Source organism: Monodon monoceros, unplaced genomic scaffold (assembly GCF_005190385.1).
Source record: "Monodon monoceros isolate NGI ecotype Baffin Bay Population unplaced genomic scaffold, NGI_Narwhal_1 Super_Scaffold_1, whole genome shotgun sequence".
NCBI lineage: Eukaryota > Metazoa > Chordata > Mammalia > Artiodactyla > Monodontidae > Monodon > Monodon monoceros.
Window position 1 is genome coordinate 15622005 of NW_021703765.1, and position 23900 is coordinate 15645904.

At 37.2% G+C, this 23900-nt stretch overlaps 1 protein-coding gene across 4 annotated transcripts in view; it reads right to left on the reverse strand.

Annotated features, from left to right (window-relative positions):
- Positions 1 to 1018: 1018 nt before the first annotated feature.
- MALT1 (MALT1 paracaspase) overlaps positions 1019 to 23900 on the reverse strand; it is a 59039-nt gene continuing 36157 nt past the window's right edge. For 2 of the 4 annotated variants that reach the window (XM_029218780.1, XM_029218764.1), the window contains 8 exons: positions 23264 to 23440; positions 15348 to 15525; positions 14134 to 14208; positions 13467 to 13594; positions 9506 to 9655; positions 8206 to 8363; positions 6955 to 7080; positions 1019 to 5929 (listed from right to left, as the gene is read on the reverse strand). In XM_029218780.1, the coding sequence (XP_029074613.1) occupies positions 5489 to 5929; positions 6955 to 7080; positions 8206 to 8363; positions 9506 to 9655; positions 13467 to 13594; positions 14134 to 14208; positions 15348 to 15525; positions 23264 to 23440 (1433 nt within the window). In that variant the 3' untranslated portion in view covers positions 1019 to 5488. Of the gene's footprint in view, positions 5930 to 6954; positions 7081 to 8205; positions 8364 to 9505; positions 9656 to 13466; positions 13595 to 14133; positions 14209 to 15347; positions 15526 to 23263; positions 23468 to 23900 lie in introns of all 4 variants that reach the window. The other 2 variants (XM_029218756.1, XM_029218772.1) reach the window with 2 other exon arrangements.

The following is a 23900-nucleotide window of genomic DNA, read 5'->3' on the forward strand; positions in this document are numbered from 1 at the left end:
CTGAAGCCCGAGCACTTAGAGCCTCTGCTCCGCAACAAGAGAAGCCACTGCAATGAGAAGCCCACACGTGCACCACAACAAGGAGTAGCCTCTGCTCGCCACAATTAGAGAAAGCCCGTGTGCAGCAACGAAGACCCAATGCAGCGAAAACTAAATAAATAAATTTACAAAAAAAAACCCCTATATGAGACCCTTTGCATTTTTAAACTTGATTGCATTTATGAAAAATTGTGATCAAAAACATTTATTGGGGCTTCCCTGGTGGCGCAGTGGTTGAGAGTCCGCCTGCCGATGCAGGGGACATGGGTTCATGCCCCGGTCCGGGAAGATCCCACATGCCGCGGAGCGGCTAGGCCCGTGAGCCATGGCCACTGAGCCTGTGCGTCCGGAGCCTGTGCTCCGCAACGGGAGAGGCCACAACAGTGAGAGGCCCGCGTACCACAAAAAACAAAAAAAACATTTATTGATGCCCAGAATATTAAACAATATATTTTAAAACTATACTTGTTCTCTGTATAAGAACTGGAAAATACAGGTAAGCAAAGACAAATAATCCCACCAATTAGAAACACTGCTAATCAAATTGTTTTTGCGTGTAAAGTACTTTATGTAACATTAACGGCTGGGGACGTTCAATTTCCATACTTTTTGCAAAGTGAATTTGGAGTGAACAAAATTCAATTGCAACTTACTTTAGAAGCCAATATGCATTGCCAATACTATGAAAAGTGCGTTGTAGGAAGTACCTTAATGACAGATACTACGCCCCGTGTAGGGACTGGTACGATTTTGAGAACGCCAGATGGAGAATGATGATCCTTTTAAAAAGGCTGGCGCTTTACGGGAATTTCTGGAGTATTGCCAACCCTGTAGAGTGTTATAAACCCTATGATATTATATCATCGTCCCTATTTTACAGATAAAGAAATAGAAAAAGCATACACAAGATAAATAACACACTTTAAGTCACACCACTTGGAGCGGACTCAGACTTTAGGAAAGCCAAACTTTGTGTCTGCTGAAATGTTTTTAATGCTGTCAAACAGAAAAAAAAAAAATTACGTTTATACAAACATCATTTCTGGGTGTATTTTTCTTACAGCTTATCAATATGAGAAATATGTCACATAATTCAAGGGCAAGTATTGAAAACTTATTGTGGTTGGGCCTGGATAAAATTCACAATGTTAAGCTAGAAAAACAGGTTGAAATACATGAAAGTAATGTGTAAATCCTGAGTTTTTGGCAACAGTTGGTAGTTGAAAGCAACAGCATACAAATACCAGGGGAACGTTTAAACAACAGGAAACAACTTAAAATTTATTGGGCCTTAAAAAAAAAAAAAAATCAGATCTCATCCTGACACTGAACTGGTGCAGATCTATGTGTCAATATCTCAGTTATCTGAGCTATGGATACATAATTGAATTTCTTGAGTTTGACGAGTTGAAAAAAATTGTGATTACTGAGACCACTTCATTGTTGCTTCACGTGCAAGTTAGATTTGGAGATCAAGGAAAAACAAAAGGTCTAAATGCCCCTTTTCAGTATTCTTTAAAGACTTTCTTTCCTAAGGCTATACCTCTATTTACCTGTTCACCTCTGGAAGAACAACACTTTAATGTTTTACATTCAAATGATCCCATGTGTTGAGGTTTGATTTTTCTTTTATTAGAAAACATGTAACTTATAATTTTTATAATTTTTAAAGTTACTTTCCAGAAAATACCTTCTCTAGAATCAAGTATTAGCTTTGGATTTAGTGAGCCTTTACTATCCTAATCTCTTCCTCACTTTGTCATTGGTATGGATAGGTTACCTTTCCTAAATTCCACTGATGTATATAAAAAAAAAATCCTATGCTAATATTACAAAGCAACTGGTGTGTGAGATTCAAGTAAAATAAAAGCATGGCTGATGGAAAAGATGAAAAAACTGCACCATTCTTATTTTTTTAATGTTTTAAAATTATAAATACATGCTTGGTTTAAAAATTCAAATGTACAGAAAAATATAAAGTGAAAGGCAAAAAGTCCCTTTACCCTACCTAACTTCTAGCCCGATTCTCTACAGCTGTGCAGTTGAATATGGAAGCCCCTAGCTATATGTAGCTATTTAAATTAAAACCAAAATTAAAAAAAAGTTCCTCACACCAGCTATATTGCAACTCCTCAATGACCACATGGGACTAGAAGTTACCATATTGGAGAGTGAAGATATACAAGATTTCCATCATCACAGAAAGTCCATTGGTTACTGCTCCACAGAAACCATAATTAAGCACTAGCATATAAAAGGCTCATTATTATGAGTTATGAGTTCTTTATATATTCCAGATACAAACTCCTTATCAGATGTGATTTTCAAAAATTTTCTCTCATTCTGTGGGTTGTCTTTTTACTTTCTTGATGGTGTCCTTTAAAGCACAAAAGTTCATTTTGATTAAGTCCAATTTATTTTTTTCCCCTTGTTTGTACTTTTGGTGCTGTATCTAAGAAGCTGTTGGTTAGCCCAAGGTCACAAAGATTTACTTCTTTGTTTTCCTGTAAGAGTTTTATAGTTTTAGCTCTTATTTAGGTGTATGATCCATTTTGAGTTAAAATTTGTGTATGGTATAAGGAAGGGATAGCCTTCCTTATACCATAAGTGGCTATCCAGGGATAGCCACTGGATAGCATGTGGCTATCCAGTTGTCCTTGGATCATTTGTTGAAAAGACTACTCTTCCTCATTGAATGGTATTGGCACCCTTACCAAATATCAATTGATCATAAAATGTATGGGTTTATTTCTGGACTGTTATATTTTATATTCCTTTGTAATGTCTATCCTGTTTTGATTACTATAGCTTTGTAATAAGTTTTAAAATTGGTTAAGTGTGAATCTTCCCACTTTGTTCTCTTTCAAGATTGTTTTGGGTATTGTGGGTTTCTTGCATTTCCATGTGAATTTTATCAGCTTATCAATTTCTGTAAAAAAGCCAGCTGGAATTTTGATGGGAATTGCATTGAATCTGTAGACCAATTTGGGGAGCACTGCCATCTAAACAGTGTTAAGTCTTCCAATCCACCAACAAAGATGTCTTTCCATTTATTTACATCTTCTTTCTTTCAACAATGTTCTGTAGTTTTGTTTTATTCATCTAATGCTATTATAAACAGGAGTAAAAAAAAAGTCTCAATTTTAGAATGTCCATTGCTAGTATAGAAATAAAACTGATTTTTGTATGGTGATCTTTGTATCTATCCTGCAACCTGTTGAACTCATTAGTTTTGAAATGAATTCCTTATAATTTTCTATATACAACAAGATCATGTCATCTCTGAATACATATAGTCTTACTTCTTTTCCAATATGGTTGCCCTTTCTTTTTCTTGCCTAATTGCCCTGGCTAGTGCCTCAAGTACAGTGTTGAATAGAAGTGGTGAGAATGAAAATCCTTGTCTTATTTCTGATCTTAGGGGGAAAGCAGTCAGTATTCAGTCTGTCGCCATTAAATATGATGTTTAAGTAGGTGTGTATTTTTGGTAGATGCCCTTTATCATCCTGAGGACGTTCCCCTTTTATTTCTAGTTTCTTGAGTATTTTTATTATGAAAGGGTGCTGAATTTTATCAAATGCTTTTTCTGTATACATTAAGACAAGACAATGTGGTAATTTTGATCTTTAGGAACATGATCCTCATTCATGATTCTGTGTTTGTAAATTTGCCAATTTACTTATTTAAAATTTGTTTATAACCCTAACGTCAATACTTGCAGCACTTTTATGACCATTCATGGACATGTGCAGACGGGTGAAAAAAACTGAGTTCCTTGAGGTGCATGGTCTCAGCTGAGGTCAAACAAGGCAATGCTTTGCCTTCTTGTTTCAGCTCTCTTGCAGAGATGACCAGAGGATGGAGAAGGCATGGGGAAAGGCAGTATAGTGCAAGAAGCTCTGGCTCTGGGGCCAGTTGGATGTGTCTGAATCCCAAGTCTGGCCCATTAGTTGGGTGGCCTCAGGCAAGTCACTTAATACTTCTGAACCTCATTTTGTCTCTTATAAAATAAATAGACTCTACCAGGATAAGTTGATTTTAGGATTTAAGGTTACAGTCTATTTGAGATACGTATATGTGTACAACACACACATTTCCCCTAGGAGCAATGGCTCTGTATTCGCTAATTCAGTATTCATAGTGACATTATAGAATATAACTATTGTGAATAACAAGATAATTTACACATTATGTTTAATTTTGGATGTTAAACCAACCTTGCATTCCTGGGATAAATTTCACTTGGTCATGGTGTATGACCCTTTTTATATTTTGCTAGTATTTTGTTGATGATTTTTTGTGTCTATAGTCATAATAGATATTGCTCTGTAGTTTTCTTGCAATGTTTTCTTGCAATGTCTTTGTCTTTCTTGCAATGTCATTGCAATGTCTTTGTATTAGGGTAATACTGGCCTCAAAAGATTGAGTTGGGAAGTGTTCTCCTATTTTTGGAAAAAGGTTGCAAAGGATTGGTGCTACTTCTTTAAAAAATGTCTGGTAGAATACAGCAGTGTAGACATCTGGGCCTGGGATTTTCTTTGTGGGATGTTTTAAAATTACTAATTCAAGCTTTTTATTGCCAGCTGCTTTTTAAATTTGCTTTTAGGTAGAACCAAAGGTGACTGTCTCCTAAGGCCAATAAAATGAGAAAATACACCTTATTAAGGAAGACATGGCCAATATCTGTAAGATTCAGGTAAACAGCCACCAAGGTTATCCAGTAGCAAAATTATCCTACTGTCTAGGGCTTTAACATAGACAAACATCTTGTCACTTCTCACGTGCTTTCATGACCTTAAGAAATTTCAGCCTGTTATACATAAGATTTACATACAAACCTCTTAACTGGCATTTGCAGCAAAGTCCTATAATCACAAACTAAAGTCCATACATTTCTAGATTATATACAGATATCCATATTTATATATCTTTAAATCTATCTACCAAAATACTACCTGTCTCAGAACCTGTCAGGAAGGCAGTATGTAGTGGAATAAACACTGGAATAGAAGCCTGGAGGTCTCAGCTCTAACTTAAACAAGTTGCCTCAATCTGTTTCTCCCACTGATAAAATTAGGTTAAGCCTGATGACCACCAACGTACATTTTCTGGCTCTAAAAATATGACTTATTCTACAGTAATGCCATTCCCACTGTTCTGACTTCAGAGTGGTCAAAATGAAAACACTTTTGTTATATACACATAAACATATACACATCCGTACTTCATACTTACAGAACAAATCAACCAATTCACAGAATCTTAGGAAGTCCGTAGTTAAATAATATAATTCCAGCATCTCAAAGTCCTGAGTTTGCCATGAAACAGCTGTTACTAATTTTTTCTTTCCACATGTATATATATTTGCTTTTCCCCAATACTTGACTTTATGTTAAGTACTGTTGGATGAGACATCTATTAATTATGATCACTTTCAAAAACAAAAAGGTCACTTTTCAGAAATTCTGAGCCCATCAGAGAAACCGAATGGTATTTCATCCGTTGTCTCTACTGGCACGTTGCTTCTGCCAAACTGACATGAATAATGGTGGGTATGATGACTTGAAATAAACGCATCTGCAGTCCGGCTGCAACGACAACTATCTGACGGCATCACATTACTTGAGTTACTAAGATGTGAATGGTAAACACCACAGAATGAGTCTTGAGATGAACGATAATGGCCAGCTCCCACGGACACAGCTGTTGAGCTCTGGTAAGGGCTGTTACACATAACACAAGTTTGGAAGCAAGTCTTCCGTCCGGAGCCTCGGTGAATGTCTAGTTTAGCAATGAGAGGTTTTCCGACATTCACTTCCTGCTTTTCCTCTACAGTATCTTCCAATCCTGAGTACTGATATGATAAACACACTGTGAAGACTAGATGTTCCTGAAAAGGAAAAGAAAAGGTTTGTTATCTTCATCAACCCTGAAAGTATATCAATCTTAGACTCTCATTCACACAACATAACAGACAAAACCAAACAACAACAAAAACCCAGTCTCACTCCTGTTTCCCAGGTTCCAGACCCTCAAGGTATCCTTTACACCTTCCCTATACTAAGAAAGGCCGGCTAGAATTAGCTTCCTTTTCCCTCATTCAATGCTTTGAATTAGTATAGTCAAAATCATAGAGATCTGGTATTGTATTCCTGATGAACAGGGAAAAGGTATTTTCCAAGCAGTGGGGCTTGGGAAACGATCTTTCCCTATGACTGGAGATGGGGAATAATCTTTTAATGAAACAATAACTGGCTTTACATCTAGGTCAAAATTTTGTTTAGCTGTTTTAAAAATACTACAGAATAATCACAACCATAGGTGGAGAAGTATAATTGAATCAGATAATGGACAGAAGTTCAAAGATACAAGGAGAGTGGAAGTAGATTAGCCACGGACGGGGCAACGGCAGGTTTATGACTGTCCTCGTCAACAGTGCTCACTTCATTCCCCAGGTTTTGGCTATAAATAAAAACTCAGTTTGGCAAGAATTTGGTTCTGTTAGAAAGTTCAACCCTATAGACCATGTACCGTGTAGTTTCTGACTTAAGGTCAACGAGAGATGAAAAGAGATCAAAATAAATTCCAATTCTAATCTGTTACGTTTTGTAGAAAGTCAGAAATAGGAAATGCTTAACAAAATGCTAAGATATTTACAAGTAGACTATGCTTTTTGTCTCTGTGGAGGGCAATTACTTGCATTCTCACACACCAATCCTCAGGCCATTATCAGGGACAGGATACAACATGCAAAAGGTCACTGAGACTTGCTGCACAGCCAGCCGTTCGCTCTACTTCAACTTAATACGCAAAGCAGCAGCACATCTATGGACCAATCCAAGGTTCACAGGCAAAAATGCATTTTCACTTTCATAAAGTTTTCCCTTAGTAGTTATAGACAGGAAAAGTAATAACCTTTAATTTTTGCAGTGAGCTGAGTCTAGTATAGAGGCAATGCTTGGGGAGATCCTTTGATACTAAATAGCTCCCAGTTTCTTCGGGCGTCCCTTTATTTGCATCTTTTGGATCAATATCTAGGTCCTGTGAAAATCAGCAAATGTTATTAATGAAATCAATGGAAGTCACAACATCATCTGACCATAAAACATCTTAACAGGTACTGCTCTCTGATGAACTGTGGTCAGAGTAGGTAATCCCTTACCTAGGGCTGGAGATACAATGAAAATATAACATTCTAGAGTAAATTCTAAATTCCTCACCGATACACTTAAGAAGTTAGCTCTGAAAGGACAGTTACTTTCAAACTATTCCTACAAACACTTCTAAGTGTCCTCAAGTTTCCTTTTAAGTTCGAGCCCCACTAGTGTTAGATTCCTGGATTCTCTCCTTCCACATACATCACTTTTGGGAAGGTGCAGGGGGATTTATGTGATTTGTATGTTTAAGAGGAATAAGTAGACATGCCAAAGGCAGCTTTTCCCTTTTTTCTTTTAGAGGCAACGGCTGTCGAGAGCAGGGGATCTACTCTGTTACTCTATAGAGAGCAGCCCTCAGGCTCCGCCTGCCCAGTGCCCGGGGGCCAACCCGGGTCCAGAGCTGCCGGGACTGGTGCACAGACCCGTCTAATTCTGGGGGTCACACTGAGCAAATGTCCTCTATGAAGGAGAAGCAAAGGAGATGTTTTGGATTGTTTGCTTTACTCCGTGCTTACGCCTCAATTTACTACAACGATGTAGGAAAGAGGGATATTGTTTAGTGGCTTCCTTAGGCCAATATGAAATAAATGTTTTGGAAAGAACTAGGTTTCTATTCTTCCAATATACTACTATAGCTTGACAAATACGACTTACACTGTTGTAGTAACTTTTTTGGAAACGTTTTTGGAAACGTTTTTAAAAGGAAGTTATTCTGGACATATGTATAGCACATTTTATTCCTTCATATTTGATATCCTATTTAGGGTAAGGGAAATTAAAGCCTTCTTTTCTGGGTGAACTTCAGACATTCCTAAACTTAACAAATTTAAGGTATTTTGGCAATTAGTTTTTAAATATTACGACTATCATGACTGAAATGCAAATATTTTTATAAGTGTAATATATATATATATTGCCTTTACATTTATCAACTTTTAAATTTTCAAAAACTTAGTTGTTAGTAAGTGAGGATATATCATGATATTTTAAATAGAAGAAAAAGACTTACAAGTGGAAAATCGGTAACATAGGCATCGCACATTAATATATCAGGTGGTTTGTGGACTATACTTGTATAGATTATCATGACGTTGGAAAACTCAGCTGCAAATCCTAATTGAATCTGAACACCACATTGAAATTTAAGACACATACTTTCTGGAAGTTCTGAAAAAGCAATTTATAAATATTTAAAGAATGCTTCGTAAGTTTTCTGATGTTAAGTGGCAAACAAATATTCTTTATGAGGCAAAATACAATTAGAGTTATTTCTGCTGCTTAAAAATGTTATATAAGTAACATTGTTTAAAGACACACACACACACACTTAAAAAAAAGGGTGCAATATTCTACTGGTCAAGCAAGTATCTTTTGCTTTCTATTTTCTTACAGCTCTTGTCCCTCTGCATACATAGTTTTTATAGTGGTAATCAAAAGTATACATACAATTGTAGATATATTTTCACTGTTTCCTTACTCTTCATGAAAATAGTTTTATTTAATGTGCTTCAATGTGTTAATTTACCAAAAATATATCTTAGAGAACAGACTGTTACGAAAAATAAGACATTATATAGGAGTTCAACAAATACAATTAATTTTCAGTTATCACTTAATAATGTGTCCACAGCACAGATATTTGGGATTCATAGAAGATTCAACCCGCTATTATTTCAGCCAATAATTTAAACTTACTTTTTCACTAAATCACATGGACTTACCAGAGGTGATTAAGTCGCAGATGATCTCTGCCTCACCTTCTTTCTCTTGCTCACCCACCCATGGATTCAAATGTCCAGGAGACAATGCTCAGTTATGCTCAGTAATATTTATAAGCATTCAGTATTTGCTGACCATCACGTTTGTGTCTTTACATGTGATTTCATTCAGTATCAACAACCCTATCAAGTAAGCACTACTTCTTGTCCCCATTTTACAGAAAACGTGTTTATCAAGTAGGGGACTGTCTGATTTTTGAAATGGCACATTTCAACATCTCACAATACAGGAGAATCTAAGGGATTGTATATTAGACAAATTGAAAATAGTTTTAAAGACAGAATTTAAGAATGATCATTTTAATTTTACCAAAGGTGAAAATAATGGGTTAATTTAATATTGCCAACATCAAATAAATCAGTGTAATATCTATAACTGAAACCTTTGCTTAGTCTTGGGTTTACTCACTAGGCTAAAATATTTTCCTTACAAAATTCGGAGGAAAGCTGTATGTTCAGAAGGAAAAACACTTTACGATTTTATATAAACATATTATAGAAACAGCTCATAGAAAATAGACTTTACTGTACCATGTGCCTTGGCCCACTGGAGATTCCGCACCAGAGATTCCGCAGAATGTGCTGTTCCCTGTATTGGGTCAGTGAGTGCTCTCTTTTCAGATAAGCTACTTCGAATCTCTAGAGCCTGTTTGCCTTTGGTAAGGTGACATTTACCCATATCTAAAAGATAAGAAGTGAATATAGGTTTTAAGACCACATCCTTTCATTTAGATCAAGAACTCTTCTACAAATCACACTATATCCTCAATATCACTTATTCACTCAACAGACATTTACCAAGCACCTACTATGGTTCCAGGTGCTAGGGATATAGCAGTGAGCAAAAAGGTAAAAATACTGGGCCAGCTCACTTCTAAAGGCCCCTTTCTAGCTTTTATCTTCTATAATTCTATTAATGAATCCCTAATATTTTAAGCCTTGAAATTCACAAAGGGCTGAAAATATATTTCTTTACTGTATGGGCAGTCATAATTTTATGTCTATACTCTGTTGAGAAATCCATTCTCAACATGATAAACAAATACATTCTCATAATAAATGATGACACAGCTATGAGCAAGTTAAAATATCATGCTGTCTTTACCTAAGATTTATTTTTAAAAAAGGAAATAATGTGTTAAAACTACCAATATGTTAAAGCACCATCACTGTCCTCCCCCAACTCAAAGTAACCAAAGTACTCTGTATATCCTTATGCATATTTTAATTTTCACTCATGTAGATATTGGTAAATAGTATGTGCGAACATTTTAGATTTTGTGCTTAACAAAAATGTTACACACATATTTTTGTAATACTATTTTCATTCAACATGATTTAGAGACTTATGAATAGTAACAAATCTCAATTTAAATTTATAAAACCAGATATTCTTTTGTATGAATACATTACAATAAATTTATCCCATTTCTGTATATATTAATAAAAATAGATTAATATCTGTCTTGGGAAAGTAGTTATCTGGGAAAAAGAGACATAAAACTCTAAGACTTTATCCCTTTTGCTCACAAAGAGATTCCAAATGTTTTTCTTTCACCAATAGTAAGGTCAGAGAGAGACAAAGTGTGATTTTATATATATGATTATTATAAACACACACACACACACACACACACACACAGAATGGGAGGAATATATCAAACAATTGAGAACTAAGTTATATCAACATATTGGGGGTTGTGGGGGAGCCTAAGGGTCATGAGCATATATAAAATTATATTGTTGTAGGAGAGAGGATGTAGAAATCAATTTTTTAAAAGACGAAAAAGGAAGAATGAGCCAAATAAAAAATTAAATGGTTAAAACAGATACGAAAAGCCTACAGTAAATGTAGTTGAACTAAATTTTCTAGTTGAAGGAAAAAGGTTATCACGTTGGATTTAAATTCATTGATTCTAAATGTGAAAATATTAGAAGCATTCCGTTTAAAATCAGAAATGAGGCAAGAATGTCTACCACTACTACTTTTTTTTTTTTTTTACCACTGCTACTTTTATTCAAGAATGTCTCAGAGGTCCTAGCTAGTGCGAGATCAAGAACATATCAGAATTCCTCTAAATCAGTAAGAAAAGCAAAAACACCACAATAGAAAAATGGACCAAGGACACGAGCAGATTTTCATAAGAAGACATAAGTATTGCCATTAAAAACATGTTCAATATCACTAACAATCAGGGAAACCCAAATCAAAACCACAATGAGATAGTATTTAACACATCTGATTGGCAAAAATAAAAAAGTCTGACATATGAAGTGATGAAGAGAGTGCGGATTTACACGACCTCTTGTACATTACGGGGAAGCGGGTAAGTGTAGATTGGTGCAACCACTTTGCAGAATGGTTTGGCATTATTTCTTAAAATTGAATACTGACGTACCCCATGATCCAGTAATTCCAAATACTGGATTTATACCCCAAAGAAACTCTTGCATACATACTCCAGGAGACATATAAGAGATTGTTACAACGGTACTGTTCACGATAGCAAAAACTGGGATGTAACTCAAATGCTCAATAGGAGAGCAGCTGAAGAAACTAGTATGTTTGCACAGTAGAATATTATAATACAGTCAAAATGAATGAACCACAGTCATGCAACAATATGGATTACTCTTAGCAATATAACATTAATTGAAAAACTTCAAGTCCCAAATACACAGCATAATATCTTTTGATAAAGTTAAAAACAACTAAAATTAAAATATACATACTTCTTGCAGACATAATATAAACTCAATTAAAACTATGTAAGAAGCAAATCAAGGGAATGATAAACAAGATTTAGAATGATGGTTACCATGTAAGGGGGGGCAAGGAAAGAGAGAGAGGGAACATATAATTGGATGTAGATTACTGTCAAGGTCTGAGATTCATGTTAAACAACTAATTTCACAATAAAAACTGTCAGAAGTATGTTCTAAGGGACTTACATCATTAAAAATGAAATACTAATTAAATAATTTTTTCTAGCAGGTCTTGGAGTTTTATATAGTAAGATGGTTTTTGGGTCCCTTAAATGCCATACTGCTAAAACTAGATAGGAAAGAATTTATTTTGCAATTTCAAGCAACTGAACAATAATGCTGTCTGGAGTACAAAAATCAAAATCCGGGGTCACAGATTAGCAACTGGAGCCTTGTAACAGCAGTCCGCTTATTTCATATTTTGTTTCACGGGTACACAACTGAAACTGGAAAGGTAGTTTTTCTGCCTTGACCATTTGGTCTATGATCTTTGAATACTTACATTTTTTCTGAATATTTTTAAGTTATCCAGAAGATCCAAAGTTCAAATATATAATAAAAATATAATCCAGAAGTTCAAATATAAACTCATAGCACATACTGGGATGCCACTCATTGCCGTAACAACAAAGTCTATACCATATGTGGGTGAATTGGTGCTTTTTACTAAGTGTTAAGATAGTTAATATATCTTAAAGACTAAAATCAGAATAAAGCATTTTAGAGTCTTTGAAGCACCTTCACAGATCTCACTTTGAAAATAACTGACATACTCCAAAGGCTTTAATTTTTTTTTTTTAAGCGCCAGAACTTTGTCTTCAAATGAGAACTTAAATAGAAAGCCCACACAATATGTAAAACAGATAAAAGCAGAACTTCTTTGGTTGAAGAAGGAGGGCCAAAGCTCTGACTGTCTACATTAAAGGGGAAAGTCGTTAAGTGATCCGGCTAAGGGATCTACACCGACAAAAACAAGAAAATAAACGAATGTGACTAACAGCAGGTCGTGAAACACTCAGATACCATACACTCAAGCTGCCATCTTAGGAACATCCATGAAACTCCATTTGCTAGTGAGCCAGTGTGTAAAAGAACTGCCTTCTTTTTGATATGACTTGTAAAATGGCATTTCAAAAAACACATGTCAATCTACGGCTGTAACATGTGATTATTCAACACCTGACGTGAGCACAGCATTATGCCAGGCAGGGAAGGAAGGAATAGAAGGGAATGGAAGACATGGTGTTAGACCTCTAGGATCCTGTCCTTAAAGCAGAATTTTAAAACTGCTAAGTTCATCAAGAAAAAAAAAAAAAAGAACCCAGCTTTTCCCCATAGGGTCTCAGCATTTCTGTAAAGTTTATCTGTCTGATCCTGAAAGAGGATGCTCATTAGACAATTTTTTTTTTTTTTTTTTTTTTTTTGCAAATAAGCAGACCGGGCAGCATCAGGCACTAAGCATAGAAACAAGGTGAAGAGCTCTGAGGATTAAACTTCATTTATTTCACAACCATGTCTGGGGTCAGACTTGTACTTCAAGTAATACTGCACAGATGCATGTAGCTAAGCCAATAGGGAAGGAAGGAGGGAAACCTGAGTGTTGTGAACATTATATAAAAAAAATTGTCTTATAAATACGAATTCCAAATCTGCACAGTAACAATAGGAATAAAATAATGACCCAACAGAGAACCCTGAGTAGCTTTCTCTTTAGTTTTTATTTTACCTTCTGCAACTTCATCCAGTAACACAGTTATTTTCTTTTCTTCTAATAATCTATCTTTTAAAAATTTCATGAAGATTCCATTTGCCAACCCAGAATGCTGTATTTCAAAGGCTTCTGCTCCTTGACACCTGAAAAAAGACATTTTTAAAAAAGCAAGCACTTGCCGCATGAGGCTTCTGCAAAAACTGATGAGCCTCGTGTACTCCCCGCCTCTCTCGTGGCATCCCAGATAAAGAGTTAATCTTTAAGCAAGAGCTAAATGCTTTGCTGCTTAGTAAAAAGAAGATGCCAAGCTATGAAGTGCTGAAGTCAATTATTTAAAAATGTCTATCAAGAATATGGAGGCAGGGCTTCCCTGGTGGCGCAGTGGTTGAGAGTCCGCCTGCCATGCAGGGGACGCGGGTTCGTGTCCCGGTCCGGGAAGATCCCACATGCCGCGGAGCGGCTGGGCCCGTGAGCCATGGCCGCTGAGCCTGCGCGTCCCGGAGCCTGTGCTCCGCAACGGGAGAGGCCACAACAGTGAGGGGTCCGCGAACCGCAAAAAAAAGAATATCGAGGCAAATTTATGCCTAGATGGCTATGGATATTTCTAGGCTTCTAATCTACAATCAAAAAGAAGTCAACAAAGAATGAAGGAATCCTCAACGAAAGCATAAAAGTTTCTTACGTGGCATATCCAAACACAATATTGGCAGTGACTTTTAGTGCGTCCAAGATTGGGATGGTATCATCGTAGTCATTTCTATTTAAAAGGTAGGAGAGGAGAAGGACAGATATAAATGTGAAAAGTTAAAACAGCATTCTTAAAAGAACATAAATAACAAACATGATACTATCCTATTACACATAACTTAAAATTATAGGTTCAAATTCCTTTATCTTATTAGCTACATATTTACCAAAAGTAATCCAGGGCTCCTAAACTATTGAGACAGCAGAGACTCACACCTTTTTTCTTGTTAGCTTTAAAACTGGAGTTACATTTGAATTCGGCCATTGGATTTTGACTGGTAAAAGCTGAGCAAGCAAAACACTAAATCTGAGTAGAATCATCATTGGCTCCACTCCTTAGTATCACAATGGCAGACAAATGGGATCCAAATCTTCAAACGTCTGCTTCAGCTAAACTTTCTCTGTCTGCAATACCATGGCTAACTAGAGGCCCTCACTCCATGCATGGTGTCTCTGCTAATTCCTGGAGGAACAGCTGCAGGGATTGTTAGAAACGTTCTAAAGGCAGGCTGAAGAGCTGTATGTTTTCTTTCTTTTTTTTTAAATTTTAATTTATATTATTTATTTTTGGCTGCGTTGGGTCTTCGTTGCTGCACTCAGGCTTTCTCTAGTTGGTGGCGAGCGGGAGCGACTCTTTGTTGTGGTGTGTGGGCTTCTCATTTCGGTGGCTTCTCTTGTTGCGGAGCACGGGCTCTAGGCGCACGAGCTTCAGTAGTTACGGCACACAGGCTCAGCAGTTGTGGCTTGCGGGCTCTAGAGCACAGGCTCAGTAGTTGTGGCGCACGGGCTTAGGTGCTCCGTGGCATGTGGGATCTTCCCGGACCAGGGCTGGAAACCGTGTCCCCTGCACTGGCAGGTGGATTCTTAACCACTGCGCCGCCAGGGAAGCCCCTGTATCTTTTCTATTATGAGAAAATACCCATGCCCTTTTGTTCTTCACTTTTGTCCTAGAGCAGACAGGAAAAAGTAAAACACACACAGAAAATATATTTTCCTCTAGTTTTCTTCTTCATCACTTTCAGTCTATAAGCTAAAATTCACAAACTTAAGTGATTCCTACCATGCAGAGGTTTGCCTTTAGATTTAACTTCTCAAGGTTGATATTTAACTGACCAACAAGTTTCAGTATATAAAGAATGGACAGTTTACCTTTTCCTGCACATGTCCAACAGGAACACATTGAGTCCGGTTTCTTTTTCTTGCATCAATTTCAGTATATTTTGTACACACAGGCAATTTTCAGACCTATATGGATTTGGAGCATCAACAGGGACCATAAAGCTGTTCCCGAAGTTTTCATAACCATGTCCTGCGTAATATAATAGTCCTGAAAAGCAAGAAAAAAGAGAAATCGCACTCTGAACATGTAGCACTCTTTAAGAAAAAAAGACGTTAATGCATGCTTATTTAAGAGATGTGCAACTATAAACGTAACTCAGTGTTAACTGAATTTGTATTAAATTATTTTGACAACCATCTTCATTTAAGTACTGAATTTTCAACCAACATCAAGATGCTATCCAGAAGTGTATTTTAATTCATAAAGGTAATACATTTGTAACCAACGGTATCATATGGAATGCAGTTTTATCTCATGATGTTAAAATACAAAAAAAGGCTAAGGACTTCTTTGCTGACTCATCTGTCTCCTCTGTGAAACCAGAAACTTCTTCAGGGCAGGGCAGTCTTACATTTATCTGTGCATTCCTGGCACACAGCAGGAGTATAGTATTTAATGGATGAAGGAATAAACACAACTCAGACGAATAGCCACTGCAGTGTCAAGTATTCGAACGCATGTCCCCTGCATTGGCAGGTGGATTCTCAACCACCGCACCACCAGGGAGGCCCCTCTAACTCTTTGTAGTTACAGCCCTAACCCCTAGCAAGAATGTGGCTTTAAACGGCCAAGAAAACTTGCTTCCTTTGGCCCTAGAGGGCAGGATCCAGGTTGCCTACTTTTCTTGAACTCCTATTTAATTGAGAAAAATGGGTCTTTCATATGTATCACTTTGGGTAAAAAATGACAAAAGGGGCACACCCATATATTCAGTGTGGGTTTATTCTACCTCAAGTGAGCCCTGAATATTATCATGTAGGCAGTGAGGACAATGAAAAAGAAATGAAGACAGAGTTCCTGGCCCTGAGGGTCTTGCAATTCATTCAGGCACGCTCATGTTATTAGTTAAAGAAGAGTCGGCATCTAATTAAATACCATATATCATGTGATGAGGGCAACCCTGTATGAAATGAATAAAGTGCAGAGAGGAATATCAGTGTAAGGTGAAGCAATAACGGACGGTCTTGAGAGAAAGGGTATGATCTGGAAAGGCAGCGAGAAAGCAAGGTGTGCTACAGGCAGGATGCACAGAAACGAAGCTTGGGCCTGGAATGACAGCTAATGGAAAGGAGACTAGCCTGGCAAGGAATTAAATGATCACTGGAAATGAAAGTAAGAGTGCACAGATAGCATTTTGAAAATCACGACAAAGGGAGTGGGTTTAATTCGCTAAGCCATGAAGATCAAGTGAAAAGACAACCCACAGAATGGGAGAAAATACTTATCTGTCTATAAGGACATATATATTTGTAAGGATGAATCCTATATCTGTAAGGACACTTTGTATGCAGAATATATAAAGAACTCTTCAATTCAACAATAAAAAGACAATCCAATTTTAAAACAGGCAAAGGATTTGAATAAACGTTTCTCCAAAGACAATATACAAATGGCAAATAAGCACATGAAAAGATGCCCAACATCATTAACCATGCAAAACAAAACAATGAGATACCATTTCACACTTATTAGCATGGCTATAATCAAAAAGGCAGTAACAAATGCTGACAAGGATGTAGAGAAATTGGAAAGCTCGTTTATTTCCGGCAGAAATATACAATAGCACAGGCACTTTGGAGTTAAGCAGTTCGTCAAAAAACGAAACTCAGAATTATATGACCCAGCAATTCCACTCCAAGGGAAGTATCCAAGAGAACTGAAAACAAGTGTCCACAGAAGAATAGGCACACGAATGTTCATAGCAGTGCTATTCGTAATATCCAAAAACTGGAAAATGCCTAAATGCCAATCTGCTGATGAATGGATAAATAAAATGTTCTATATGCACACAGTGGACGGCTCATTAGCCATAAAAGTAACGCTACCGCAGATGAACCTTAACTACACTGTGCTAAGTGAAAGAAGCCAGACGCAAAAGGACGCACATGGAGCGATTCCATTTATATGAAATGTCCTCAACAGACAAATCCAGAGACAGAAAGTGATCTGGTGTTGCCAGGAGTTTGGGGTATGGAGGACTGAGGTGTGACCGCTAATGGATATGGGTTTTTTTGTGGGCGTGATGAAAATGTTCTGGAATTAGGTGACTGCACAGCTTTGTGCATATACTAAAAACCACTTGTATACTTTAAAAGAATTGTATACTTTATTTATTTATTTATTTATTGGTACGTGCGCCTCTCACTGTTGTGGCCTCTCCCGTTGCAGAGCACAGGCTCCGGACGCGCAGGCTCAGCGGCCATGGCTCACGGGCCCAGCTGCTCCGCGGCACGTGGGATCTTCCCGGACTTGGGCACGAACCCGCATCCCCTGCATCGGCAGGAGGACCCTCAACCACTGCGCCACCAGGGAAGCCCAAGAATTGTATACTTTAAAAGAGTAAAATTTATACGCTGCCAAGTACTCAAAATCTGACTCTGCTCTCTCTTTCCTGCTTCCAGAGCAAGACATGCTTATCTGTAACCTCCATGACCCTGCTCAGGTCACGATCTCCTTTCCACCTACCCAAATCTTCACCAAGGCTCCAGGCTTATCTCAGGTTCAGAACCCTCAGCAACTTATCACCTGGTCTCCAGTTTTCTAACACACTTCAGCCTCACCCTGCTGGGAAATCCTACAGCAGCACTCTTGACACTTAAAGTCATATACAGTATTTGCTTTATTGACATTTTACGGTTCTACGTAGATATAGTTTCTCTGATAAAAGCGATCGTAATAAAAACAGGAATTTTATATTTGCGTAGCATTTTCATGGTTTTCAAAGCACCTTCATATACATGATCTGATTTTAACCCATATAACAATCTTTAAATGACCTATTTAATAAGTGAGGAAATCAAATTTTAAAAGATTAAACAATTTGTTTAAAATCATGTAGCTGATAGGTGTTTGGATTCCATTTACAGTCTTCTCCCCCTCCCATTATATTAAGGGACTTATAATTTTCTTTCCTTTTTTTGGTCGGGCCACGCGGCATGTGGGATCTCAGTTCTCCCACCAGGGATTAAACACACGCCCCCCCAGTGGAAGCTTGGAGTCTTAACCACTGGACCACCAGGGAAGTCCTGTAATTTTCTTGGAGTATAGATCATGTTCTTTATTTTCTGTATCTCCCTCAACACCTAGAATACTCTTTATCTGGGCTAGGGACATAACAGGAACTCAGTAATTAGTTCTTTTTTTTTTTTTTTTTTGCAGTACGTGGGCCTCTCACTGTTGTGGCCTCTCCTGTTGCGGAGCACAGGCTCCAGACGCGCAGGCTCAGCGGCCATGGCTCACAGGCCCAGCCTCTTCGCGGCATGTGGGATCCTCCCGGACCGGGGCACGAACCCGTTTCCCCTGCATCGGCAGGCGGACTCTCAACCACTGCGCCACCAGGGAAGCCCCAGTAATTACTTCTTGACTGTATTAAATTAACAATGCAAACTGGTCAGGGCAGAGGTAGATCTGGAGACCTTTCTAGAAAGAGTCTGACTTTCAGTAGAAATGGTACCATTTCTACAACTGATATCATTAAGAGACAGCCAACCAGAAAGCATGGGTATTGCTCCCATTGTATCACTTAACACATTCTGGCTCAAGCAAGACTTGGCTTGGGAGAAGAAGCAACTTCAAGGGAAGGTTCAGCCTCCATCATCCAGGAAAAGCTAAGTGTGTGGTCCAATGTTTCAGTGCTGCATGCCCAGCTCTGCAATCATGGATATTAAGGCACTGACAACAAAATACCTTTTCTCCACTGCAGAATAATTCATGAAAAGTGTAATAAGAATTTTGTATCAAAGTCTACATACAAATTATACTGCAGGAGATTAAGCATTTTTATGTTAAATAACTAGACCAAATGACTGTATTTTAAAAATTCCATCTCTAGTACTACTTGTACGTTTAATTAACTACCCTCATTACTCAAGGATAGAAGGACAAAACAGATCTCTTTTAAAATGTCAAAGAATTCAATGTGGTTAAAAATACAATCTTATAAATTAGATCTTTTGGGAATTTTATTTCTTGGGAATATGATTTCTAAGAATATAGTCTGTCACAGATATTTATTTTTGCCTACAGAGAAAATAATTGTTTAAATGGAAGATTTTCCCACTTGAGTTGAGCTGCAGTGCACCTGGCACAGGGCTCTGATTAGAACATGCACCACCATGACCACCACCGCTGCCGCCATCGACCTACATAGCTCTTACTACACGCCAGGCACTGTTGGAAGAAAGCCCTTTACTTTTATTATCTCATAATGCTCACAACACATATCTCACAATAAGGTAGGCAATGTTATCATCCCCCTCTTACAGATGTAAAAGCTGAGACACCGGGAGGTTTAATAGCTCACCCACATTCACATGACTAATAAGTGATAGACTCGGAAGTGGGATGCCAGCCAGAGTAACTGCTGCGCTATGTTATACTGTCTCTTTATTATCTACTGCTGGCTTTCTAGTTAACTTTACTCTCAGAAAATATAAAATGTTGGTGTGCTGGTTTTCATCACTTCACCACACTATCACTTTAAAAACCCCTTCTTTTTTTTCAAATGAAATCTTAGACTGAACCGTAACACATAATAACAGATGAAAGCTGGGTTTCTCTGTTGAGGCCTGAAGTGGAATGTTGTCCAAATGCCCCATCTATCGGTGAAGGAAAATCTGAATTCAGAAAATCATGACAACAATAGCTACAGTATTTTGAGCGCTTTTAGTGTGCCAGACACAGGGATGATTATTTTATCTTACTTATTCTGGAACAACTTCATTAATTTAGCCTATCCATTTTATAAGTTCTTTTTGGCTTAGAAAAGTGAATTAACTTGGTCATAGTCACACAGCTAGGAAGCAGAAAAGCCAGAGCGCCGAGCCTGGGGTTGGTTACTCTCAGGTTCGTTGCTTAACCACTGAGCTACAATGACGTGAATGATTCCTCTAGAGTGAATGAGGCTTTGGCCTTATTCTGACCAGACTCCTTTAATCTTTTTTTTTTTTTTTTCTTTTCAGGTTTGACATTAGCATTGTATTTTATTTATTTATTTTTTAAAACTATTGGAGTGTAATTGCTTTACAGTGGTGTGTTAGTTTCTGCTTTATAACAAAGTGAATCAGCTATACATATATATATGTCCCCATATCTCTTCCCTCTTGCATCTCCCTCCCTCCCACCTTCCCTATCCCGCCCCTCTAGGTGGTCACAAAGCACCGAGCTGATCTCCCTGTGCTATGCGGCTGCTTCCCACTAGCTATCTATTTTACATTTGGTAGTGTATATATGTCCATGCCACTGTCTCACTTCGTCCCAGCTTACCCTTCCCCCTCCCCGTATCCTCAAGTCCATTCTCTAGTAGGTCTGTGTCTTTATTCCCATCCTGCCCCTAGGTTCTTCATGACCCTTTTTTTTTTTTTAAGATTCCCTACATATGTGTTAGCATACGGTATTTGTTTTTCTCTCTCTGACTTACTTCACTCTGTATGACAGACTCTAGGGGACTCCTTTAATCTTGTTTTCTATCAACGCATATCTAAGCTGCAGCAAGTGACGAATGTAAAAAGGTGTTACGTAGGGTGGATATCAAGCCACATATGTAGTTACTCTCCATCCTAGTTTATCTATACAACTGAAATCTTTATCCTTATTTATCTTCAAGGACATGTAGTATTTAAGTCAGTTATTCCTGTTCTTAGATTGTGTTTTTAATGTTTATATATGTTTAAAAATTGAGTTACTTATTTTCTGTTAATTTTTATTTCTCTCACAAACCCAAGGGCACTATAATTCAAAAGGGCATAAACTTGAATGCCTGTGTTTCCCACATCTAATGGGAAATTCCTATGACTCTGCCTCGGCCTCCCCTACCCCCGAAGTACTCCTGGCCCCCCGGGGCTGTCAGCTGGACACAGGGCACAGTCCAGGGGAAACGCCTATGCCCTCAGGCCTCTACCACACTTACATGGAAAGTAGATGTGTCTGATGTTTGGGATATTCACAATACTTCAAAATATAATGCAGCCACCCTGTTAAGACATGAATCAGTAGTATTTAAACATCTTTTCCAGCTTTCTTAAGCTGCCATTTCGCTTTAATATACCTATTTATTCCATATTCCAAGTTGAGGTTTTCATACTGGGGCAAAGCTTCAGCATAAGTTGAACTCTTCTTGCGAGAACTTTAAATATTTCTGGTTGTCAAGCTTGCAGGGGCAATTAAAAGTTTTGATTTAAAAAGCCAAGCCAAGGACTTAAAGCCAAGGTGATAATGTTAATAAGAAATGAGAATAAATAATCAAGCACATAATTCTTCATAAAATTCCCTCACTCTTAAAATACTTCACCAATTCCAAAACCTAAATCGGTAAATATTTTTTCCTTCTACCTCCTTACTTTTGGGGAAGTTTTAGAAGCCTTTTCCTGTTTAAGCCATCTATGCACTTAAAAATGGAGATAAATTATGTAATATAAAAATAATCAACCAACCACCTTATTAGAGACTAAAAATATAAAACAACTACCACAAAGGTACATTAGTATCGTATATTCTACCATATTTTCATAAGACAAATGAATGGATTCACCCAGATTCATCACTTTATATACTCATAAACAAGATTATGTTATTAAAACATCACCGTAATAGTTGAAATCCCAAATCTGAGAGATTTGTTGATTCACTTGCCTAACAACTATAATCCTTATTACTTAAGAAGAAACTCATTTAAAACTTATTTAGTACGATTTTAAGACTGTCCCTCATCCCACATACAGTAATGTGTTAAATCTTGGAAAAAATCTTTTCTTCCATTAAAAATTCTACTCTGAGAACCTTTAGCAATTGTACCAAGCTTGCCTCATCATATGACCCTAATTAGAAGGAAAAAGGCTAAATTTAGAAATTATTGAAGTAAAATAATTGGAAAGCTATAGAAGCCAAATTGACGCTTTGTTTATCGGTGGCATCCTGACAACAGGCCTGGAGATGTCATTTTCCCAGCAGTTGAATGTTATTACACAACATCGTGGTGAGCACAACTCTGAGAAACATGGCTCATAGCACAACATTTGGCCGTTCCATGCTTGTGGTTATGCCCACTAAAAGAAAGAAATTACCAAAGGAATTGCTTACTACTGACAGCATATTCTCTCTTTAAAGAATCACTGACATATATGTAGTGTTCTTAACATAGTTAAAAGAATGAGAAAAACCATTACAAATTTACTGTTAGAATTTTTGTGGAGGTCCATCTTTAACTGCATCTGCATAAAACTTTAGTTTACTGATTGTTTTCATATGTCTCACTCACCAACATTTTCTTGTTAAATTCTATTGTAGTTCCCACTAAAAGACCTGAAAATACTATGCAATTGTTAGAAAAAGGAAACAAACGTGAAATGTTCATTCGGTTACAGCATTTTGTACGCTAAACACACACACACACACACACACACACACAGTAATATTTAACATATATGAATATACAATTTGCTATTTGGTCATTGAACTTTACTATACTGTAGATCTCGTAGTCAATAAAACAAAATCACGTAAGATAGGTAAGAATTCTAATAAGAACAACATTGTTTTGACACATGAAAGACATCAAGCTAATTAGTCATATGGAACTATGGAATGAAGATCAAAATCCATCTTTTATTACAAGAATAAAACTTTTCAACAATCCGTTTACCATGCCTTTCTGTTTTTTAACTCTTAACCTAACTTATACAAGAAAAATAGTGGATAATTATAAAAGCAAAGATGACAAACATCTTACCATAGACTCCTTTGTCTAAAAGCAGTAAAAATTCATCCACGGCATTACGCATCTCATATTCAGTAAGGTCCAGCAGTGAAACGACTTTGAAATCTAGCTGTCTTAACAAGTTGGTCAATTCATACACATCCACCAAAGGAGCTTTAAGCTTGGGGTGCTCCCAGTAATTCATATTTCCTATCAAAAGAGCAACCTTGTCCTTTGCTATTTAAAAAAAAAAGGGGGCGGGAGGGGGAGAAATTTAAAGGAGGATATAAAAATTAAACCTAATAGAATGCTTTACAAATAAGATTTCATTATTTAATTTCATTTTAGAGTGAACACCTTACATAGCAGACCAATAAACTCTATTGAGGATACAGAGGCTCATGAATCAAACAACTGAAATTAATTGATGCTTTTGAGAACCAGGGAAAGGATATTAGCTGTATATGAAGCATAATAGTAACTAATATTAAAGTAATACTTTTACTGATTCACAACAGAAGGAAAGAATATTCAATATAGACTTTTAGAGCAAATTTAAACAAAGAATGTTTGGAATTGGGTTCCCATCAAATTAGGTTCTGTTTTGCTGACAACGGAACAGGCTAGAAACAAAAGAAATACCAAAAAGAGGGAAAGGAAGAATTCCCAT